This window comes from Ochlerotatus camptorhynchus, unplaced genomic scaffold, assembly GCF_037179485.1.
Source record: "Ochlerotatus camptorhynchus isolate MF236.1 unplaced genomic scaffold, CSIRO-AGI_Acam_v1.1 ptg000276l, whole genome shotgun sequence".
NCBI lineage: Eukaryota > Metazoa > Arthropoda > Insecta > Diptera > Culicidae > Ochlerotatus > Ochlerotatus camptorhynchus.
In genome coordinates, this window is record NW_027040765.1 from 2,519,755 (window position 1) to 2,543,428 (window position 23,674).

The 23,674-nt window shown below is 46.3% G+C and overlaps 1 protein-coding gene across 1 annotated transcript in view; it reads left to right on the top strand.

The window, feature by feature from the left end:
- The window catches only part of LOC135706238 (homeobox protein B-H1-like), a 140,787-nt gene extending 127,316 nt beyond the window's left edge, over positions 1 to 13,471 (top strand). The window contains exon 3 of the mRNA XM_065227804.1: positions 12,741 to 13,471. Coding sequence (XP_065083876.1) covers positions 12,741 to 13,356 — 616 coding nt within the window. The 3' untranslated portion in view covers positions 13,357 to 13,471. The remainder of the gene's footprint in view (positions 1 to 12,740) is intronic.
- Positions 13,472 to 23,674: the final 10,203 nt, after the last annotated feature.

Here is a 23,674-nt window from a genome sequence, read left to right on the forward strand (position 1 = left end):
AGGAAGAGGTATAGAAGCCTAGATAGAAGCTGCAAACTCACAGTTGATGCGCAATTAAGATGTTGCAAATTCTGTAGTTCAAAATCAACTGTATTTCATTGAGTTCATAAAACAAAAACAAAAGATACAAAGTACTTGATAAAAGGTAGCAGCAAGTTCATGGTAGGTTAAAGCTAGTCAGGTAGGCCATATTCTAACATCTCTCTTTCCTTCAACTGCAAATTCGGTTCAATCGATTCCTGCTTTGGAGTCTGCGGCTCGGTCTGCGCTGCTGGTTTGATCATAACATTATGGCGACGGTATTCACGATTATCCACTGCGACAATTGTTGAACGGTTGGTGATAGGATCAACTACTGTTGCACGTGTCCATTCCTTCTTCGCAGGTGTTAATTTCACGAAGACGGGCTGACCGATTTCAAGTGGCTCGTTGATCATAGTAGTACTTGACTTCTTGTCTATTCCGTTGTAGCTTCTCCTTTACTCCTTCCTCAATCTTCGGTAGATATTTTTGCTCTGCCATGGGTACTCCAAAACGGGTTCGTCGATTCATCAAACGCTGGACTGGAGAACTCCCAACCTTGTTCGGAGTATTTCTCCACTGCAGAAGAACTTCCCACAAGTCTTGCTTGGATTCATAAGCCTTCTTTAGCAACGATTTGGCTACTTTCACAGCTGACTCCGCTTTGCCGTTTGCTTGTTGATGGTAGGGTGCGGAAACTGTTTTTTTGGAATCCCCATTCAGCTGCAAATTTACGAAACGCTTCGCTAACGAATTGCACACCATTATCGGTGGTCACGATCTGAGGTCGTCCGAATCGGGCAAAATTCCTCTTACACGCTTTGATGACCGCTCCGCATCGATGTCAGCTCGTCTATGACCTCGCACAAATTCATGCTAACCTTTTGGTACGGGTAGCATGGTATTTGGTGGCTTTGCATAGGCTGCGATTGCTGACCTCACACTTTTGGACAGTTTGACGAATTTGATCATTTAAGCCTGGCCAAAATACAGTCCCCGAGTGTGATTGGTGTAGTTTTTCCAAAATGAAGCTTCGCAGCTTACGTGGTACCAAAATCCTAACATTCCGGTAAACCAATCCGTTGTAGGTGCTGAACTCGTTCCGATATGGCCAATTAACCCTAATCGACTCCGGTACTTCACTCTTGCTCGGTCATCCATCGATGACCATGTATGATCGTTTGAATTTCAAGATCGTTCCTAGACTCCGATGTAATCTGCTCTACCCGCTCATCAGAGATAGGTATGAAGTCAATGCTGTTGATCTGCTGTACTACCTGGTGTAAAGCGAAGCGTGATCCCGTAACGCTGTAGGCTCAACAACATTCGTTGTATACGGAGGGGGGCTCCGACTAATGGTTTTTGAAAAAATCTGAACAAAGGTTGGTGGTCCGTTTCTACCGTGACTGGCTTGCCGAGGATGTACAGCTCGAATTTACGGTAAGCAAACAGGATATTGAGAGTCTCCTTTTCTATTTGTGCGTATTTACGTTCCGTGTTGCTGAGAGTCTCCGACGCATAGATGATAGGATGTCCGCCTTGCATGAGCACTGCTCCAAGTCCCACATTGCTGCTGGCACATTGAATGATGACGTCCTTTTCCGTATCAAAATACCGCAATACCGGTGCCGGAGATCACCATTTCTTTCAGTCGAAAAAAAGCGCCCTCTTGCTCCCGAGTCCACGACCACGGTGCATCTTTATTTGTCAGACGACGCAATGGTTCCGCAACTGTTGCCAGGTTGGGGAGATAGTTTGTTAGATATGTGATCATACCCAAAAATCTATGAAGAGCTGGCACATCCTTTGGACTTTCCATTGCTGTTATGCAGTTGACTTGTCCGGATCCACTTTAACTCCGCCTGAGGTAAGCACATGCCGGAAGAACTTCACATTTTCCTGGCACAACTTGACCTACTCGATGTTAAGCTTGATATTTTGTTGCTTCACCCTATCGAAGAACGCTTCCAGACATCGGTTATGATCCTCTGTGACCGAGTGTCATAGCTTGATGAGTTTTAACGCTTGACATGTGACAACGGATAGCAAGGGGTGCTGCTCGAAATCAACAACCTGAAACACTATTCTGTTACGTTGGTCACGGTGCTCACACATTATTTCCGTTCTTCAAAAAAGACTTCAACGATCTTCAGCCAAAAGCGTTCAACAAAACGAGCTGATCGTCCAGTTGGAGCTGTTCGTAGAACTTGATGCTGGCTCGAAGAACAGACGCCTCGTTGTGCTTAAGATGATACAAATACTGGACAACTTCGCTGGATTCGTCACTTGTTTCTTCTTCCGGTTCTCGATCTCCACGGTCAATTGTTCTGACGCTGTTTGGGTTCCTGCTTGACTGCCTCGACTTCTTTTGTTGCTGCCGGTGTTGGTCTTCCTGTTTCTTTCGGCAAACCGCCGCATAATGCTTCCTCTGCCTACAATAGTTGCTCGGGCTGGACAATCTGCTAACTTGTTATGGAATCCTTTGCCACAGAACTTACACTTCTTCTTCTTACCACCGTCAGTGAATGATGATTGAAGCTTGTTGACCGAATGTGTTGACGGTCCCGGTTGGAGCCAGTCATGCCGCTCCATCTCAGCTCACGTTGCTTCCTCGGTTTGGCATTGTGCGATTACCATGGCCGAAGTCAAATTTTGTTGCTCGATGAATCGTTTTTTAAGATTCGTATCGAGAATGCCTGTGATGATCTTATCTCGGAGCCTTTTGTCCTCAAGGTTTCCAAAATTACAGTCCTTGACTAGCTCTCGAGCTCTGTTGATGAAATGGGTCACACTTTCCGCCTTACAATCTTCACCAACTTGCCATGCTTTTGTGGAACCATATACTTCGCCAGGGACATCAAGCAAGCTTCGACGGTGTTGTTCTCCTCCGGTTGCAACGGCCACAGGTTGAAGATTTTTCGTGGTTCCATTTCTAGTGCAGCCTTAAAAGTACCTACTTTTACTCGCTCAGAAGCAATGAGATAGATGTCGAATGCGTCTCGAAAGTTGGTGACGTTTTCTTTGATGTTTCCTTCCAGCTTGAGTGGCTCCGGAAACGGAATGCTGCTGTATATTGTAAATTAAGTTCATAAAACAAAAACAAAAGATACAAAGCACTTGATATACACACTTAATCTAGTTCGGTAAAATCTCCAACAGCCGATTACCTCGGCATTTACTTTTGCTGATATATCTGCAAAATGTGTGTTTGTTAGCTGAGACCTCAGCAAAATTTTATGTGTTAGCTGAGTCTCGGCAAATGTTTTACCGAATCTCAGCAAAATAAATTGCAGAACTACTCGGCTGTTGGAATCTCGGCGAAAAAGTTTAAGTGTGTAAGGTAGCAGCAAGTTCATGTTAAAATTAGTCAGATAAGATTAGTCATATTCTAACAACAGTGAAAACAAATTTGATTTACTGAGTTTATTCAGCAATATTCCGCCAAATATTAGAATTTTGAATTGCTGAACAAATCAGTAAAGAAATTTTGCTAAAATCTCTGCTGGTTTTCAGTAAAATGTTGTCATTTTGACAGATGTTAGAACTGCTGGAAGATGCAGCAGCATGATCTTCCATCAAGTTCAAAATCAACAAAATTTTGCTGATTTTCATCGACTTTAATTTGGTTTGTAGAAGTCTATCTGCCAGCATCATGTAAGCATAAATCCCTTGAACCTTATTGACGAATCGTGCACTTCCGTGAATACAAAACACTCTATACTTACCAGGTACTCTTTTGTTTCGATAAATCAGCACACAATTTACACTGTTCACCAATCCCGCAGTTGATTTGTAATCATACTTGCCAAAACAAATCCCAGGAAAAACAAATTTTCACGACCTCACGATTTCCACCATCTGTCAAACTGACTCCCGTTGTGAGGTGCCCTATGAGTTTCATCTCCCGCGATTGAACGTGTGGCGGTGCACTGTTAAATCATATCAACCAAGGAGAACGCATAATCATTACCCAAGCCAAAAATCAAAACACTCCTCGGCTCCACTTTTCCGCTGCGCAACCTAAGAGCAACAACAACAACGGCCACACCGCCCCCGTTATTTAGCGGAAGTACAACAGTAAAACTCCAAATGGGGGCCCTATTGTTGTGTGTTGACTCTGGTGCGCCTGCGCCCCGCGCACGCTATATTCTAATTGGCACTCTCTGTTTTCTCCGGTTCGTCTCAAATTGAATCGAAAATGGCATGGCAGAATCGGAAGTTGCAGCGGGAGTAATGGGGGGGGGGGGGGGGCGTCATCAGATTCCCGTTGATTCCACGTGCTGTACAGTTACGTCAATGTGCGCGAGCTGCTGGAAAGCTCTTTATCGAAAATGATTATCCGACGGTTACGACGATGTGCTGCCCTGGGAGTGTGAAATGGATTAATTAATTGCGATGTATACAGGGGGAATGGGTTGCCGCGGGCTTCACCGGTTTTCCGCGTCGATATCGCCCTCATCGTCGGCATTGATGGCAGCTTAATTTGATTTTTATTACGCGATGCAAGCGTTGAAGGCAGTATGATAAATTAATCGCTTTCTTCGGGCTCAGAAGTGAACAAGCACGATCGATCGAACCAGGCAGGGAGAGGTGGCGGACGGCACGCGGGTTGAATTAAAGGTGACAATATTTTCAACTTCTCTTGACACGGTTGCTGGAGGGAAGACGAGGGGCGAAACATACACACAAAAGGCAGCAAAGGTAATAAAAACGGCTCTCCGTGACAGGGTGATTAATGAAAGTTTTGAGAGATCCTTTCGAGTCGTTGCCGATGTCGTCGTCGTCGTCATCGTTCCCTTTTGAACACGGACGATGAATCGAGGGAAAAAAAGGTGCATTGGTATGAAAACAAGAAAACCGATTAAAATTTCTGAACTTCTTCGTCATTTATTTCTTTTTTCGTTTGTTGTTGCCATTTATGACAAATTCAAGTTGATTGCAAGGTCCGAAAGATTAATTAAAAAGTTATGATTACAGCAAAACTGCCCGTACTCCGAGTACGGGCATATTGCAGAGGGTGACAAATCAGCGAAAAGAAGCTGTTAACGAGTTTCCTTTTATTTTTTGCAAGATTTCAAAGAAAGCAAAAGAATCTTAATTCTTTTTTTTTTTTTGCCAAAGCTTTCCTTTGTTGAAAAGAATTTCAAGTACTTTTGAGCAATTTTCCTCCTTAGGGGGAAAACGGACCGGTAATTGACACCATCTGCAAATAAAGAACAGCGCAACGGGGGGTGCGACAATGGCAGTTCTTCTCCCCCGCTGCTTGTTTCAACCGGCGTGAGTGAGCGAGGGCGGGAACAAGCAAATTTTATTTATTACTCTACCAGTCGTTATGACGCGCAGTGAACCAGGGGAACGAGAACCACCAGTCGCCGTCGTTCGTTTAAAGGTTATGGTGAGTTCGGAAACCAATGAACTGGAAACGCGCCCAATGAGCATGGGGGCGCCCGCGCCGCCAGTCACCGTACACAAATAGACACACAGCAAGAGACTGTGTGTGAGAGAAGGGGACACCGAGCGAGAGAGTGCTTTTAAATGGCACATAAAATCCGACCAACACGAGCTCGATGAAAATTGAAAATGGCTGACTCAAAGGCACGCGGGGACCCGACGGTGTCGGCCGGGGACTGTCTATATTGATTTGTTCCAACCACAGCGGCGGTGACGGCTACGGCAGGGGCTTGGTAGCAGCAACTAAGCGCTTGTACAAAATGATTTAACGGTCAATCATGGCGGCGGGGCAACGGCTGAGTAGTTAGCGAGTAGCGATCGCAGTAGGCGCAGCTCACGATTGACCCCTTTGGAGAGGCAGTAGGCGAGTGCGGCGGATCATGCCGGGCATTTTGTAGCGAACAATACAAATTACAAGTGTCTTAATCTTTAATCTCGCGCGATCACAACTTTGTTGAAAGGAGGGAGAGAGAGAGAGAGCCAATGCAGCTTGATTAAATTCATCACTCACTCACTCGCGGCGAGCGTGAGTGAGAACGACCGATCCGGGCTAGTCATTTACATGAAAATAATATCATTAACTGCTGCCTCTGCTGGTGCAAAGCAACATTCCATCAATTGCTGTTCAAGAAGAAAAAAAAAATGCGCTCAGACAGACATAACCTGAAAACATTAAATAATGAGTAATGAATATTTCAATTATTCATGGATTGTTACGAGCGTGTATGTGTTTATGCATTTGCAAAATGCAAACCGGAGGAGCACGCCAAGTGCCTGCAGTGTGTGCAGGCAATTCTACCCAACCACTAACTCGGCTGGGCGATTTTTCATCTCTACAAAGCTCATTTTGTGCTTCATTGTAGTATTCTAAACGGCCACAACAACACAGGCGGTGGGTAATTGCTGCGCGTGATAGGTCTCGGCGGGGGTCGGTCGGTGAAGATTCTCCGAACGAACGCCACCCGAGAACCAGTGCAAGTTCAGGCCAATTAAACGCGGGGAGCACCGGGACTGGGGACGCGTTGCGGCGACGGGAGAAACGATGCAAATGCAACCGTTTATGTTCTAAATGCTTCGGAACACCGAAGCCAAGCCGGGAATCGATTGCGTGATTGTCGGGTGGAAAAGAGATCAGTTTGCCTTTGTTTTGCTGCGTTCCCGTGAGGTGTTCCAGGGGTAGAGGGAAAAAATTGCACCCGGTAAAGCGAGTGCACGGTGCAAAACTGGTTCGCATTTTGCTAACAGGCATTCAGGTTGTTACCGGATTACAATTTTGCTCGTCTTCGCCACTGATGCGGCCATAAAGATCGACTCCATTCCCGCGCTGGGTAGTTTACTTGCTGGAACAAAAAAAAAAAAATCTTTTGTTACCTTTCTGTAATTGCAGCAGTCAGCCAGCCAGCGGCGTTTTGGCTTGGAATTGATGGCAATGGCGACGATGAAGACGATGACGGTGGGAACTGGAATATGGAAATCTCCCGTGGAATTTGTGGGTTTCTGCAAAATGGCCATCGCGTTCGTCGATGCTGTGATCAAATTTGCCAAAAATAAACGGTAAACTCACTCTGTAAAATGACATTTTCACTTGCACTTGCACTTGAAAGGAATACTCGGACTGACGTTATGGCTGTCACCTGCTGGCAGTGTGGTCAGATTTGATGGCAGTTGCATCTTTTTCTGTGCACTTTAAAGTTGTTTTGAACATTTGGGTGCTACATTCGGAATGCTGAGACACTATGTGTATAAATGCTAACTGTTTTTAAATGGCTCTTTCTGTTGGGGCCTCTGATAGCCAAGTTAGATTCCTGGTCCAGTCGAGGAAATCTTTCGGGTTGTATATATTCTCGACTTCCCTGGGCATAGAGTATCATTTTGCTTGCCACACAAGATACAAATTCATACATTGTGTGGTATAGCGGAATTGCATCTAGAACAGCTCAAGCTGAACATTGCATTAGGTCCTAAGTCACATTGATCGATTCTCTTCATCTACTTTCTCTTTCTTTAATGTTACGACGCGTTGTTCGGAGGTGGACGTGATAGGTAATCACTAAGCAAATTAACTAAACGCGCACGAAAACAAATAAAAACTACATTTATTAAAATACGCGGACGGTATCCAGTTATGTTGGCGATGACGTCTTTCGTATGGCAGCGCAGCTGTCAACGATGAGCCCAGCAGGAAAGCGATGGAACGTTATGGTTCACAGGCTGTGTTCCCGGCGCTTCTGTTTCCGTTGCCCCAACATCTCCCCTCTAGAAACGGTGATACAGGATGAACCTCTGGGGCGGTCTTCTAGGTCTCGAAGAACGCCTTGGTAGCTGTACCTCTGGCTGCACCGTTGGTGTGCTTGCAGCAGCCGATTCGAAGCTGGAAGATATGGTGCTCGTAGTAGAGGACGATGATGATATATCCGGGTTGGTAGCCGGACAGGTAGGTGGTGACAACGTTGGCGTTCGAATAATATCGCTTTCAGTCGTAGTTGGCGGATTCCACATATCGAGTAGAGCTGCCAGTGGGAGTTGCATCTGCTTCGATGACTGGCTGGATCCAGTACCTCAAGAACGTATCCAAAAGCTTCTTGATCGCTCACTTGAACGTGTCGACAAATCGCTCTGCTTGGCCGTTTCATTGTGGGTGAAACGGTGCAGTTGTTACATGGTCGATTCCATTCGTCTTGCAGAACTGAGCGAATTCCGAGCTTGTGAATTGGGTGCCGTTGTCTGACATCAACGTTTCCGGCATCCCCAGGCTTGCGAAGATATTGCGAAGGATGCTGATCGTTGCAGAAGCCGTGATGCGACGTGTGCGGATGACTTCCGGCCATTTCGAAAACGAATCCACGGCGAGCAGATAGTAGTCGCCGTCGATGGAACCGGCGTAGTCCACGTGGACACGTGTTGGCTGGGGCCAGGGCACAGGGGACTTTGCTGTCAAGGTGCATGGTGAGCACGCTTTCACGTAATCGGCAATCTCGTTGTCGAGCGATGGTTATTAAACTTAGCTGCGGGAAGTGTCTTCATCCGCTGAATACCGGGGTGCCCCCGTTGTAGTTCTTCGAGGCATCGCTTGCATAGCATTTTTTTCCTTGATTTGTTTCCTTGCTGAGCACCAATGCTACTGACACCAGGGAGGCAGCTCCCACACCTGGACCCTACCTATCGACCCATCAACTCATGAACCGGGGACCAACGTCTTTACTTCCCTTCCGAAGGAAGGCGTGATCATAGATGTTATGCCTCAGAACATCCCGGCTGCGCCGACTGGGATTGAACCCAGGCCTGCTGGGGTGAGAGGCAATCACTAAACCACCGGTGCCGCTAATGACAAGCCTTTCGTCGAAGAGAATGCAGCCCGGCACCGTGGTTAGCGATTTACGGCGATGGTGGAAACGAAGAAGTTCTCGATTTCCGTCGCTGGTCAGGGAATTTGACCAGCCTTCCTGGAAGTACCGGTAGACCTTCTTGAGCACATCCTTTCGCATGGTAGTTGGTGAGACGAGAAAGGATGTCAGCGTGACAAAATTTGTTCGTGGCCACGTACTCCATGACGAAGCGTTGCAGATGGTTGGCAGTATACACTGGAATGCCCTTCTTGCTCCCGAAGATTCGAAGTAGTGGTTGATGGTCGGTTTGGAGGAGGAACTTGCGTCCGAATATCATGCGCTGGAACTTGGTTACCGCATATATGATGGCCAATCCTTCACGGTCAGTTTGACTGTAGTTGCGCGCGGCTGGTACCAAGGCTCCGGAAGCATGCTGGACGACTTTGATTGTACGATCGGGAAAACCGAGACTGATGGTCGCTCGCAGACCAATTGATAACGCATCGGCCGAAACGATGATCTCTTTCTTAGGATTATAATGGGTCAGGAGCAAGTCCAACGACAAGATGGTTTTGAACTCGTCAAACGCCCTCTGACACTCCGCTGTCCAAGCGAATTCGACTCTCCCTCTTCAGCAGTTCGTCCAGTGGGTAGCGTAGAACTCGCATATTCGGTACGAATTTCCCGTAGAAGTTAACGGCTCTGAGAAACGACCAAACTCCCGACACATCCGTGGGTGCCGGCATGAGCTTGATGGCTTCGATCTTGGGTGGATCGGGACGAACTGCATGGTGATCGAGTAAGTGTCCAAGATATTTAATCTGCTGACGTCCGAAAGAGCACTTCTCGAATCGGACTGTGAACCCGAACTCTTGCAGACGCTGGAAAAGTGCGTTCAGGTTCCGCCAATGCCAATCCGCCAGTCGGTTGACTTTGTAGATGCCCCGGTGGGTGTTGATTGCGAGGAGCTTACTCGATGATTCATCGACTTCAAGCTGCAGGTACGATTCTGACATGTCGATGATGCTGAATATCTTGCAGTTGGTGAGCTTGATGAAGATGTCTTGCGGCAACGGCAACGGGTATTGGTGCGGCTGGAGAGCGTCGTTCAAGCCCGTGGAATAATCACCGCAAATCCGAACACTGCCGTTTGCCTTCCGAACCACCACAATTGGCGTGATGATCCGCAAGCGCTCTAGACGGTCAAGTTCATCATCGACAGCCTGGTACATGGCGTAGGCCACGTTGCTTTCGTACACCGCCCTACGATGGATGAAGAGGAATTGCTGACCTGTCGACAGAAGACGTTCATCGGAACGGAGTCGAGCTGGAATGCTTCCACCGAATCCAGACCCAGGATCGTAGATCGTTCCCACTTGCGTTACGCCATTGACGGTGATCGAGCCACCCTGAACTACGATAGTAACTTCAGAGGATTGCGCGATGCGGTTTTTGCGTTCACGGACGGTGATCTGGTTGGTGACTTCCCTAGCTGCTTCCAGGTCTCGGATGATACGACGGTGATGTCAGAGGCAGAGTCGAACTGCAGTCGAACCAAAACACCAGAACAAACTTTCGTCTCCCTCGTACGTTGTTCACAGCGACTTGGACAGGTTTCGTATCTACAGTCACTGTTCTCGTTCGTCTCTTCATCCGCTTCCGAAGGGACTTTCGATCACTTTCACAGTGACTTTCTTTGTGTCCATATTGGTTACATTTAGCGCACTTATGGTCTTTGTACTCACAGTCTCTTGTGTAGTGCATCGATCCGCACTTCCAACAAGGACTTGGTCGCACTTTTTTTTCACTCACTGCACTACGCGACGACGATGAAGCACTGAAATGCTAATGCCGTGTTCGTTGCTGCTTCCGGAGCTGCTGCTTGATGGCGTTCACTGTGTTATTGGGTCGCTCGATCATCGCAGTGTCATGCCGAAGATTCAAAAGGCGTTGGCATTCGGTAGACAACTGCTCAAGAGTGACATCCGTCTTCTCCTCGATGCGCGCCAACAACCGGGTTCGGATCTCTGCATCTGACGCCGACTTCAAACCGCAGATGAATATCAGAGCCTTAAATTGCTTTTCCGGGAGACTTCCTAGCTCGAACTCAATGCATGTTTTGTTGATTCGGCAGGTGTAGGTGACGAAATCTTCGGTCGGCCCTTTTGCTACTTGAAGGCATCGATAGCGTTTGCTGATGATCGATTCCGCTGCTCCAAAAAGGCCTTTGAGCTTACCTACGGTCTCTTCGAAGGTGAAATCCTTGGATGTTTTCGGCAGTATTAAGCTGCAATAGAGCTCGTGCTCCGCGATGCCAAGTTTCCGCATCAATAACCTCACCTTTGCTTGGTCATCCAGCCGGGAAGCATCCTTCGCGAACCACGCTGTTCTCGGCGTCGTACCTGAACTCCTTGACGTTACTCGCCAGTGAGTCGAGAGTCGCTTCGGGATTCGACGGTACCTGTTCTTGGATGTTTCGGAGGGCATTTTGCTGCTACTGGATGAACGCGAGCTGCTGCTCGTTGGCTTGCTACTGGCTTTGAATGAGCTGATTCGTCACGAGGTGTTGTTGCTGAAGCTGATGCAGGTTGTGCATCGGTCGGTATCCGTGCTGGATTTGGCGTCGGCAGATTGTTTTGACCGGGCCTGGCATCTCCTGATCTTCGTCCACCGGCATAGACAGCTTGCTAAAAACTACAACAGTTAATAACTTATTTTATGGATATGTGTGGTGAAAATACCTGGGAATGTATTTACATAACCGTGGGGATTCAAGGAGAAAGTTGACGAAGAGAATCTGCCAATGTTACTTAGGACCTGATGCAATGTGCAGCTTGAGTTGAGAGCTGTCAAAACGCTCGCTACAGAAATAGAAGAAGTCTGTTAAAATGATGATGGTCTTTTGAGAACGGTTTTGTTGACGAGATAATGCATTTGTACTTATCGAAACCATTTAGGAATGCGTTCCAGACTACGTCACTGCTTTTCTATCTACCACATTGGTTTTTAATAATGAATGTGATTCATGAAATAATTGCATCGCGATTCTAATTGTTCGATAGATCCAGTGATAGTGAAAGTTCGGCTTGAATGCCAATTCTGATCGTCGGTAAAATTTAACCATGTTTGACAGCGAATTTCAATACCCGGAAGACGCAACTCTGACGGCAGTGGTGCCAGTCAGTTCAACATTGTCTAAGCACTCTGATCAGCGTTGATAACAATAAAGATATGTTAAATTTCGAAAGCAAAACCTTCCTTCAGCCGGTTCTAATTGGCGCTGCATTACGATACATAGCATAAAAATGTTCCTCCTATGTTCCTCAACATAATACTACATTGGATAAACCGCGAAACTTCTCTACCAAGTTTTGAAGCGCGCTGAACCGGTCTGGGGACAATAATTCAAACAACAGCAGTAACAATTAAGGTGGAAATTGTTTGAAATAATTACCCCTCGGCGGCCGCTCCACCGACCGCAGCGCGCGAAGCTATTCACACCCGAGTGAACGCCCCCCCCCCCCTTGCCCCCCCCCCCTCCCCTTCAGCCCTACCCCGACGACCGCCACCGCTGCAGTTTCATGTTCTCAGAAGTGCATTGCTAGACACGCACGCATCCAACCGAACCCCAGCACCTACCCAGTACTCAGCGTGTAGATGTTATAAGTTATGAACTTGTGCATAATAATAAAAACACGGACTTCCATCACCAGCAGAGGCTTAAGCGAAAACATGCATATGCCATTTAAATGCTCGTTATCAGCGGATATAGATCGCTCGTTTCTCCCAGGTTGAATGTCTGAAAAATGCGAAAAAATAGCTATAAACGTTTATTTCTACATACATACGTGGCCGCAACCGCACCGGTCAGATTAATTTAGTCGTAATTCACCGGAGGAAAGTGTAATTAAATGGCTTTTTCCTTTCTCGACTCTTTTCCAGAACCAAATGGAAGCGGCAGACGGCCGTGGGGTTGGAGCTGCTAGCGGAAGCCGGAAATTACGCCGCTTTCCAGCGATTGTACGGTGGACCGGCGTACCTCGGCGGTTGGCCATACCCGGCCCAGGCTGGACCTCCAGGGGCTCCTCAGAGTGCGGTGGACGCTTACTATCGGCATGCCGCGGCGGCTGCCGCTCTGCAGAAACCCCTCCCGTACCGGATCTACCCGGGCGTCCCGGGACTGGGAACGCTCAACACCATTCCGGGTCCAAGCGCACCGTTCCCGCACCTGTCAGCGTCCTCGTCGTTATCCACGCTCAGCAGCTACTACCAGGCTAGCAGTCAACAGGCGGCGGTGGCGGCTGCAGCTGCTGCCGCTTCCCACAACTCTCCCGGTGGCGCCGGAAGTCCCAACAATGGAAGCGCGGGCATCCAAAACAGCGCCGGTGGCATCCATAACAATAACAACAACAACAACAACAACATCCACGGCAGCACCAGTAGTCTAAGTAGTCAACCCCGGCGGTCACCGAGTCCAACGCTGAATCCGGGCAGTCCACCGGGGCGATCCGAGAGCAATCCGCCCAGTGACGACGAAGACGAAAACATACAGGTCTGAGAGCCCAGTGTGATCCCCGATGAAAAACACTCATATACGTATATATAGAGATAGCAGTGTAAGGAAAGAAAATAGTGATTATTATTTTTAATAGCATTTATTTAAAGCAGATATTATTTTTTAAAAAAGAGGGAATAATTAGCGAAATGAAAAGATGTGTCGAATCGCGGGGAAGGGGCAAAGGTGACGGATGGAACGGGGAGGCGTTTGCGCCCCAAAAAGGTGAAAACAAGATGTCAGCACCTTCGGATCGTGCGAAATTTACACAAAATAGGCGCGTGAAGTCGGAAAAATAACACCACCGTCCGTGGCGAGAAAAAAAAACACAAAGCATAACACCGAAGGGGACCCCGTCTCGTTTATAACTGTTTTGTTTTGGTTTAAATTAATTTGCGGTACATAAATAAATAGAGAAAAGCGACGTCGCTTCTGTTTACATTGAGCCAAAGTGAACAAAAAGTGAACTGCGCGTGATTTGCGACCCCAAAACTGTCAAATAGCCCAATGGTTTCCACCGCCGCGCAAACGTCACCCCGTCCGTCACCGGTGGCCCATTCCCATCAATTCGTCGCCAATTTCCGTGTGAGTGTAAATATCAAAGCAAGCCGATTGAAGGTAACGAAGTAACAGCATAGAAGCAAAGCCTACTCTTGATAGTGATTCTGTTTTGATTTTTTCTTAGCCTGTGAAGCTCCAAAATTGACAGTCTCTGTGTGCGTCGCCGTCGTCGTCGTCGTCGTCGTCGTCAATGTCGTCAAGTGGAAAATCGGGGAAAACGGTTAGTTTTTGTGTTTTGTTGTTGTGTAGATAATGGTCATATATAAAGTGAATCACCGCCACCACAGGCAAGGGGAACCCAGTGAGACGCGACGACGACAACGACGACGACAGTGCGCGATGAGAACGAGAAATTTATTAACTTTAGTCTTAATTTATGATCATTAGCGTCTGGAAATAATTATTTAATTATTTTATAAGTGAAGAATGCTGTAAAACTCGTCCCTCTCCGAGGGAATAAATCCATTGTTTATTCATCGACAGTTGTAGGATCCGTTTGTTTGCGCTTCGACTGATGATTGACACAGGCACAGTGATTGCTCAACCTCTCGGAACTCGGGAAAACAAAGTGATCGAATGTACTTACCCACTAATTGAAAACAAACACAAACCAGATACTTAACCAGTGACGACGGAACTGCAGCAAAGTTCCGCTAAGTAACCGATTTGCCAAAACGAATAGGAAGACAAACACACTCACATTAAAAAGAAAAACAGATTTGTAAAGAGAACCAGTATTAGGAAAGTGGAAAGTGCAAGACAGAACTCATTGTTCTTAGAAAAACACAACCACAAACACGATTGCTTCATCCTAAGTTTTACACTGCAACCCGTGAAAAAAGACGTTTTTAACCCCTCCAACGTGGATAGATCCTTCTCATTGTTTGTCCCTTTCCCATTATCCGTCACAACCGGAGGAGATGAATGCTTGAAAAGGATAGTTAGTTATTGAAAGTTGTACATATTGATTATATAAATATGAAATTATCCCGTCTACTTGTAAGTGACACACACCCACACACAGACACTCGGTAGAAGCCTCAACATTCCCGTCTAAAAAAAAAACTTTGAAAAAGTAACATGTGAAAAATGTGAAATATTTAACTGAGAGATAAAACATGCTGGGAATCGGGAAACGTGTGAGTCTTGCGTTTAACAACCTCTATTAATTTATCACGGATTCATATGGTCGATCAGCTGCGACTCAGTCAGTCAGTCAGCTAAAAACTGTAAAGCTCGTACACCTAACTGGAAAGCATTACCGGAAATAAACATGAAAATTTTATTGAAAATCAAACTTCTGCTTATGCCACTGCTACACTGAAAGAAATCCATCATTGGCAATTCGCTTGCTTGGCAGTTGATGACAGTAGGAGTCAGTGTTGCCAGATATACCGATTTATCGGTATTTATACCGATTTTCAAACTTGATGCCGATAAAGTTTCTCAGAATACCGATTTTTGAGTGTTAATACCGACTCTTGTACCGATTTTTTTATTATTAATCAAAATGATAACTGTTTGCCCGCACTGAATTTTCAGAGGAAACTATTATGAGAGACTTGTATCTTCTTGAAAATTAAATTTTTGAGCCTGCTTTAAACAAAATCATCTTCGAAAATATCTTATGCTTTCGACTAATGCTTACATTTCCTCGCGTTTTTGGTTACCAAGGAGTCGAAAAACAGCTGATGGTTAATCCCAATCATTTCTGGAAATCGGGAAATACTTTTATTCAGTGGAAAAATAGGCCCATAAAAGCGTTAATTTTTGAACTTCCTGAAATTTATTATTGCAGTTCCATTAGTTTCAGGAAAACTTCCGGAACTTTTCAGAAGTTTTGAAACTTCAGAATAGTTCGGCCTTTTGGGTAGGTTCCGATAAATTTTAGACAGTTTCATTAACTTCTGTTCAAATCCAAGAACCCGGGAATCTCAGGAAAGCCCAGAGAACTCCAATGAACTTAAGGAAACTGAAATATTTTAGAAACTTCACAAGCCTAAAGAATTTTAAAGAAATTTAATGGTTTTCAGGATAGCTCCATTTGTTTCAGGATAATTGAGATAACTTTAGGGAAGCTTTGAGAACATCAGGAATTATAAATTCAAGGAAATTTCTGAACCTTTAAATGAGTTCCGAAAACTTCAATTAAGTTCCGAGAGGTTCATGCAAATTTTGGAAACGTAAGAACATTAGAAAATTGTGAGAACATTTTAAGGGAAGCTCTGTGTTTTTTCGACATTTTCGAGAACTTTAAAAAAATAAAAATCAGTAAGTTCGGAGAACCCAGAAATCTATTTCTATTAGGGTCCTGTGCACCACCAGCGGTGCAAAGGGCCAACGTGAAAGACTTCCATCCTGGGCGGCTGCTCGCTTTTGCCTTGACCTGGGCCCAGGTCAGATTCCTATCGACTTGCTTAATTTCTTTATTGTGGCTCCGCCGCCATGAGCCCCTGGGTCTGCCTTTGCTGCGATGTCCTGCCGGATTCCAATCCAGCGCTTGCTTGCTGATTTCGTTTCCGCCCCGTCGAAGTGTGTGGCCGCCCTCGAATTTCTGTTGCTATCGGCTTCTGGTGACATCGACGATGGAGCTCGGCATTCGAGATCCAGTTGTGAGGCCACCAGGCACGAATTATATACCGCAGGCATCGGTTGATGAAGACCTGCAGCTTTTGAGTGTTCTCCGCTGATACACACCACGTCTCGCTGGCGTATAACAACACAGATTTCACGTTCGAGTTGAAAATTCGGATTTTGGTGCGTTGACTTATCTGGTTGGATCTCCATACGTTTCGTAAACTCGCAAAGGCAGCCCTAGCCTTCTTGATTCGTGCAGCTATGTCGCTCTTGGTCCCGCCGTCCGACGCTATTTGGCTGCCAAGATATTGGAAACTTTCGACCTTCTCCACTGCTTGCCCTGCTACCGTTAAGTTGGAAGGGTTGCCCGTGTTGATATCCAACGATTTGGTCTTGTTGACGTTGATGGTGAGACCCGCCGCAGAGGAGCGTTCGGCTAGGTCATTGAGCTTACTCTGCATATCAGAGCGCCGTTGTGCTAGTAGAGCAACATCATCAGCCAACTCGAAGTCGTTGAGATGCTCCATGGTGAAGGCTGCCAAAGCAGCCCACGGTTCGGTACACGGTCAATTGCGCACCTACCATGATCTCGTCGATTACGATGAGAAACAGTAGCGGTGATAGTATACATCCTTGTCTCACACCAGCGACTACCCGGATAGGGCCGCACAAGGCTCCGTTATGCAGAACTCTGCACGTGAAAGCCTCATACTGCGCTTCGATGAGGTTGACGATTTTATCCGGGACTCCCTTGCGTCTCAGGGCGCCCCACAGATTCTCGTGATTGAGACGGTCGAAAGCTTTTTCGTAGTCAATGAATACCAAATAAATGGACTCTTGGAATTCATTGACCTGCTCCAGGATGATGCGGAGCGTGACAATATGGTCCACACAAGATCATCCGGCACGGAATCCTGCCTGCTGCCGTGGGAGAGTCGCGTCGATCTTCTCCTGTATCCGATTCAGGATAACTTTGCACAGAACTTTGAGAACAATACACAGTAACATGATGCCTCGCCAATTGTCGCACACAGTCAGATCCCCCTTCTTTGGGACCTTCACTAAGATGCCCTGCATCCAGTCGGCCGAAAAAGTCGCGGTGGGGTCAGCTTTGTGCATCTCTGCTGATATGCGATCGACCCCTGGAGCCTTGTTGGATTTCATGCTTCGGATAGCTGCTTCAACCTTCTGCAGTGATAGGCCTCGGAATTGACGCGAGTGATGCACCGCACCCTAGGCGGATCATGCCGAGATGTTGATGGCTGGTTGGTCGTCGAAACTTGAAGAAGTTGTTCGAAGTGCTCAAACCAGCGTTTCAGCTGGTCAGTGAGGTCGGTAAGCAATTGTCCAGTCGTGTCCTCCACTGGCATCCTCGGGTTCATCCTTGCTCCACTCAGGCGTCGTGAGATATCGTAGAGGAGGCGTATATCGCCAGTGTTTGCGGTTTTCTCCCCTTCGTCGGCCAGGAAGTTCACCCATGCGTTCTTGGCTCCTCTGGTTCTCGCCCGCTCTATCGCGGCTTTTACTTCTCTACGCTCCTCAATCTTCCGCCAGGTTTCATCTGTGATCTACTCTTTCCTCTGGGTGCGCAGCTCACCCAAGTTCTTCTCGCTTGTTTCTACAAAGGCATTCTTGATGGCCGTCCATTGTTCTTCTACGCTGCCACCTTCTGGAACGTCCGCAGATCGAATCTCAAGTTCTTCAACAAAAGAGCTTTTTACCGCTGGATCTTCAAGTCGGCGTGTGTTGAACCGCCGCTCGAGTCTCTCCTCCCGTCGCTGGATCCGCGCCATGCGTAGGCGGATTTCACCGATTAGAAGGTGATGGTCAGACGCGATGTCGACGCTGCGTTTATTCCGAACATCAAGAAGGCTCCGTCTCCATTTTCGGCTGATGCAGATGTGGTCGATCTGATTTTCGGTATGTCCATCACGGGAAACCCACGTGACTTTGTGCACTGGCCGATGGGGGAAGAGCGAGCCCCCGATCACCAAGTCGTTATTGCCACAAAATTCTGCAAACAGCTCACCGTTCTCGCTCATTTCGCCGAGACCATGGCGTCCCATGACACGCTCATAGTCCGTGTTGTCGGAGCCGATCTTCGCATTGAAGTCGCCAGTGTAGATCTTGATGTCACCCTTTGGAACCTTATCCACGACGGCATTCAGTTGACTGTAAAAATTCTCCTTGTCCTGTAGCTCGGCAGCATCGGTTTGCGCATAACATTGGATTATGGTAAGGTTACGAACCCGTGTTCTAAATCAGGCAACGATTATCCTCTCATTAACCAGGTAGGAGACCAACTCCACGATGGCGGGGAGCGTTTTCACCTCGAATACCGGAGTATAGTAGTACCTGTCCCGACGGCAGTTTGTGTTCTCCAAAGTTTGGCCAACGAACTTCACTCAGTCCCAGGATTTCTAGCTTCATGCGTCGCGCCTCGTTGGCGAGTTGTGCCAGTTTACCCTGCTGGGCTAACGTCAATACATTCCATGACCCAATTCGTATCCGTTGTTTTGCGCTAAAAGTCATTGCCGTTAAATCAGTTCGATGTCTTTCTCTGTTGGTTTCTGTAACAATTGTAAAGGTTTCAGAGACAGTAGGTGGTTGGCCTAAGCTCTCCTATCCGCCGTGATGGGGCTGCCATCTTAGGTGTAGCTTCCGGGGAAGAGCATTTCTTATTCAGCCGCTGGATGCCAGTCAGACGCTGTTTGAGCCGCACCTCCATGGTGAACAGACGCTCGGGTTGGCGAAGCATTTCCTCTATCACCGTGCTATGGTGACCGCGCCAGTGTTCGCGTCGCACCTTCTCACTCTGCTATTATTGGATTGACAACATTGCCCAGGCTACGCCAACCAGCTGTGTCCATGTTTCAGCTGGCAGTCTTTTGCGATCATATGACTCGTGGAGGCGTGAGGTAGGAACTTGTGAGGACCGGAGCTAGGTATATCACTCCTTCCAGATTGTCACTCACCATTTTGTAGCCCTCCTCTGGAAGTTTCTCCATAAGTTACTCTCCGAAGGTTTTTTTTCGACTTATTGTAAGGTTTTTCCGAGCTTCTCCTAACTTCCCCTGGAAATGACTCCTCCGGTATTGGCTTCCGATTTCCAAACTTTTCTGGCTTCTGGATTTTTTCCGAAAGTTTCTAATGAATTTAGCCAAAAGATTCTTAATATTTATCTTGGAAGATCCCCATCGGATGTTTTTTCGACATCTTTTAGAACTTCTTTCAAACTTCCTTCACGAGATCTTTTTTATTCTTCCTCTGGAAGTTTTGTCGGTACCATTAAGAGACTAATTCAAATATTTCCCAAAAATTTCTTCCGACTTAAAAACTATAAAAGACTTGATATTGACTACAAAGTAATCATTTTCGAGGAAGACTGAGACTACCCATTAAATGAGTAAAAAAAATTACCCATTTATTTTGACTATATGTTTTTAGTATTACTTCTACGTGAATTCAACGATTTACATAGTTGAAGATGCTAATTTCAAATAACAGACTGTAGTGGTAATTTTTATACGATAGATGGAGTAGATGAAAGCATAGAGTTGATAGTTCCGTTAGAGTACGGCAGTGTGAAGATTGTATATAGATATTAGACAAGCGAGCTAGGACAACTTTTAAGGAAGGTACAAATCGGTTACCAACCCATTTATGATTATTTGATACACACAAATGAATACTTACTACGTATTTTTGTAGTTGTAATTACATTATTGGGTATTTTGCGGTTACCGTGTAAGGCTGTGTTCCATTTTGTGATTTTTCTCTTGAATTTGACAGATGTAAAATTTTCAAATAAACGTGCTATTTCTGACAGATCAGGAATCAATTTTGGCAAACACCTTTTCGAAAATGATGATGATGAAAATCGAACTATACACAACAGAGGGATTTTATTACATATTAATTTATTTTCGAAGCCTAAGCACAAACGAAGCGGCTTGTAAACTTTGGTGACGAACCTGCTATTGCAATTTTTCAGTGTACCACATGGCAACACTACTTTTATTATTATTATTTAGCTTTATTTAGGAGGCTTTCAGCCTTAGGCTGGTTCGCCTCCAACGGCAACACTACTACCATACAGGTAACTTAGATAACTCTAAGACCGGAAGGTCCAGTAGAAACGTGCTCAACTTTTTAGCTCAGTTCTGGCCGAGGGGGGGGGGGGGTTGGTGAAACATATAGAGCAATCTAGAGTTACTCTGAGAAACTCTCTTGCTCTCTGAGCGAATCTTTCTCTCATTTCTAGTGAATTTTTGCAAAAAGTCTTATTTATTTCTTGACAATAATTCGAGTTTAAGGTTCGTTTAAGACTTTTTGAAATATTCAACTAGATATTTAACATCGTTTGTTTTGAAAGTGATGAATAGGAGCTGAAGACTTATATTTCACTGTTGATTTTAACTGCCTTGAATACTAAAATTCGAATCAAACATCGAGATGCATGTCGTGACCGGACCGAGGTTTCCAGCCTCGGTCACGGTTACACAAATCCGCGATGTTCTCGGCTGCTCTCTCCTCAACTGCTGTGCAGCAGTTCCTGCTGCTGATGCTGCTGCTTCTCCATCAAAATTCGTCACAAGAATGTCTTCAACGAGTAGTAGTAGTAGTAAAATTTACGTTTATTTTCTGGGTTTTATGTTTCAACATTTGATTTAACATTTCAATTGGTTAGCCTTTGGCTCTTCATCTTTGTTCTAGTTAATTGGTAATTTTAATGTGATGATTGCGTTTAGCGCTAATTTACAGGATACCCTTTGTGGGATTGTTTTGGTTTGAATTTAAAAATTTGATAACCTACCTACTTGAGCACCTAACTACTTAAACTAGGTTGCCAAATCACGAATGATCTGGTGGTTTGATCGCAGACAGGCGACTCTGAACCTTTCCAGCGTGGAAGTCTTTCGCTCCTCGAGTGTTTGAAGACCGGCCAGGTGGTGAATCTCAGAATTACGAGTTCGCGGTGGACTGTTAAGGATCATTCTGAGGATCTTGTTTTGGATCCTCTGAAGCTTTAAGTGGTGGCACTTAGCACAACTCTCCCAGATTGGCATACCATACTCAATAGCCGGCAGAATGATTTGCTTGTGGACAGCAAGCTTGTTTTTGAGGGACAGGGTGGACTTCCTGTTTATCAGAGGGTAGAGCGACCTGATCAAGATGTTACACTTGGTGGATGTCTTGTCCACATGGGATCGGAATAGCAATTTGCTATCAAGGGTGAGACCAAGGTAGACTACTTCACTCGACCATTCAATGGGAGTGCTATCAAGATGGATCTTGACGTTAGCAGGCGGAACAAGCCGAGGTGAATACGAATGTGGAAACAGAATGGTTTGTGTTTTAGCTGCATTGATACAAATCTTCCAGCTCTTAAAATAGTCGGACAAAACATCCAGGCCTGATTGTAGTTTACTCGCCAGAGCACGGATCACTCGACCCTTATAGATGATGGAGGTGTCATCTGCGAACATTGACAGGATACCACCACCCGGCAGGGGAGGAACGTCTGACGTGAAAATGTTGAATAGGATAGGCCCAAGCAGGCTACCTTGAGGGACACCTGCATCAACGTTGAACGTATCAGAGGGGACATTGGTCAAGTGGACCTGGAATGATCTGCCCGACAAGTAGTTTTTGATGATCTTCACGAGGTAGTTCGGAAAGTTGTATCGATGCAGCTTGTACACTAGACCATCATGCCAGACATTGTCGAACGCCTTCTCGACGTCCAACAATGCCATGGCAGATGTATTGGAAACGGACTTGTTCCGCTTGATGATGTTAGTAACCCGTGCGAGTTGGTGGATGGTAGAGTGGCCTTTCCTAAACCCGAATTGCTCTTTGAGAAAGATGTTATTATCATTTGAAAACACCAGCAGACGGCTGAGTATCAATTTTTCGAATAGCTTCGAGATGGAGGACAAGAGGCTGATGGGGCGATAGCTTTTGGCACTGGTAGGGTCTTTGCCAGGTTTGTGAATTGGAATAACTTTGGCTAACTTCCAACATGCAGGGAAGTAGCCAAGCATTAAACACTTGTTGAAGACCACTGCAAGGTGCTTGAAGAAGTCAACACTCAAGTTTTTCAGCTCGAGGTTGACCACTCCATCGATACCAGCGGCCTTCATGTTCTTTATTGATTTAATCGCTGCTATCACCTCATCAGCCGATATTCTACTTTCGTCAGGGACAACTACGGGGGTGGCAGCGACTCTAGACATTGCCTGTGATACTGCAGGCTCGTGGGGACTCAGCATAGCGTGGCCAAGGTTATGTGAATTTACAAAGTGTTGTCCAAGAGCATTGGCCTTTTCAAATGGGGTTATTTGTAAAGATGGGTCCGAATTTTGGTTAGGAGAGGAAAGGGGAGGAATGGGCCTCGGCTTATTTTTCAAAATCTTTGCCATTTTCCAGAATGGCTTAGCACAATCTGGGAGAGAGCGAATCTTGTTTGCAAAATCGATATTTCTGAGATCCACCATCCTGGCTTGGATGATTTTGTTCAAACGGTTGCAATTGGTCTTCAGGTTAGGCAGCCCAGTACGCTGGTACTGCCTACGAATCGTGTTGCGGAGTCTAATGAGGTCTTTAGTAGGCCTGTCAAGGTTCAGAGTATTACTCACCTGTCTGGATACTGGCACATGTAGCTCCCTGGCCCGGGAAATTGCTTGATCGATGGAGTGCAGACACCGGTCAACATCTTCGGACGATTCCGGTTGGACATCGTAGTCTACAGCGGTGTCGACGCAATGTTGGAACTGACCCCAGTCAACACGATGATAGTTGCGCCGGAAAGCTTCAAATCGATTTACGGAGGATCCCACCTCAGTCACCACCGGGTAGTGGTCCGAGCTGAGTTCCTGATAGGTGATAGGTTGAGCGATGTTGTTGCCCATGTTGCTGATGAAGATATCGATGGTAGCGTGAACACCGGACCGACTCAACCGAGTGGGAGTTTCCGGACTCAAGATGTTGTACTGCGCTTCCTGCAGGTCGTTGTTCAGGATGGTGCCGTTTTGATTGCGCCGATTGTTGCCCCAAGCTTGATGTTTGGCGTTCAGGTCACCAGCGATGATAAAGCTTTCCCGTCGTCGTGTTAGCTTGATAATATCTCGTCGCAGATCTGCTGCCGATCCGTCCCTGATGTTGACTTGTTTGGGGCAGT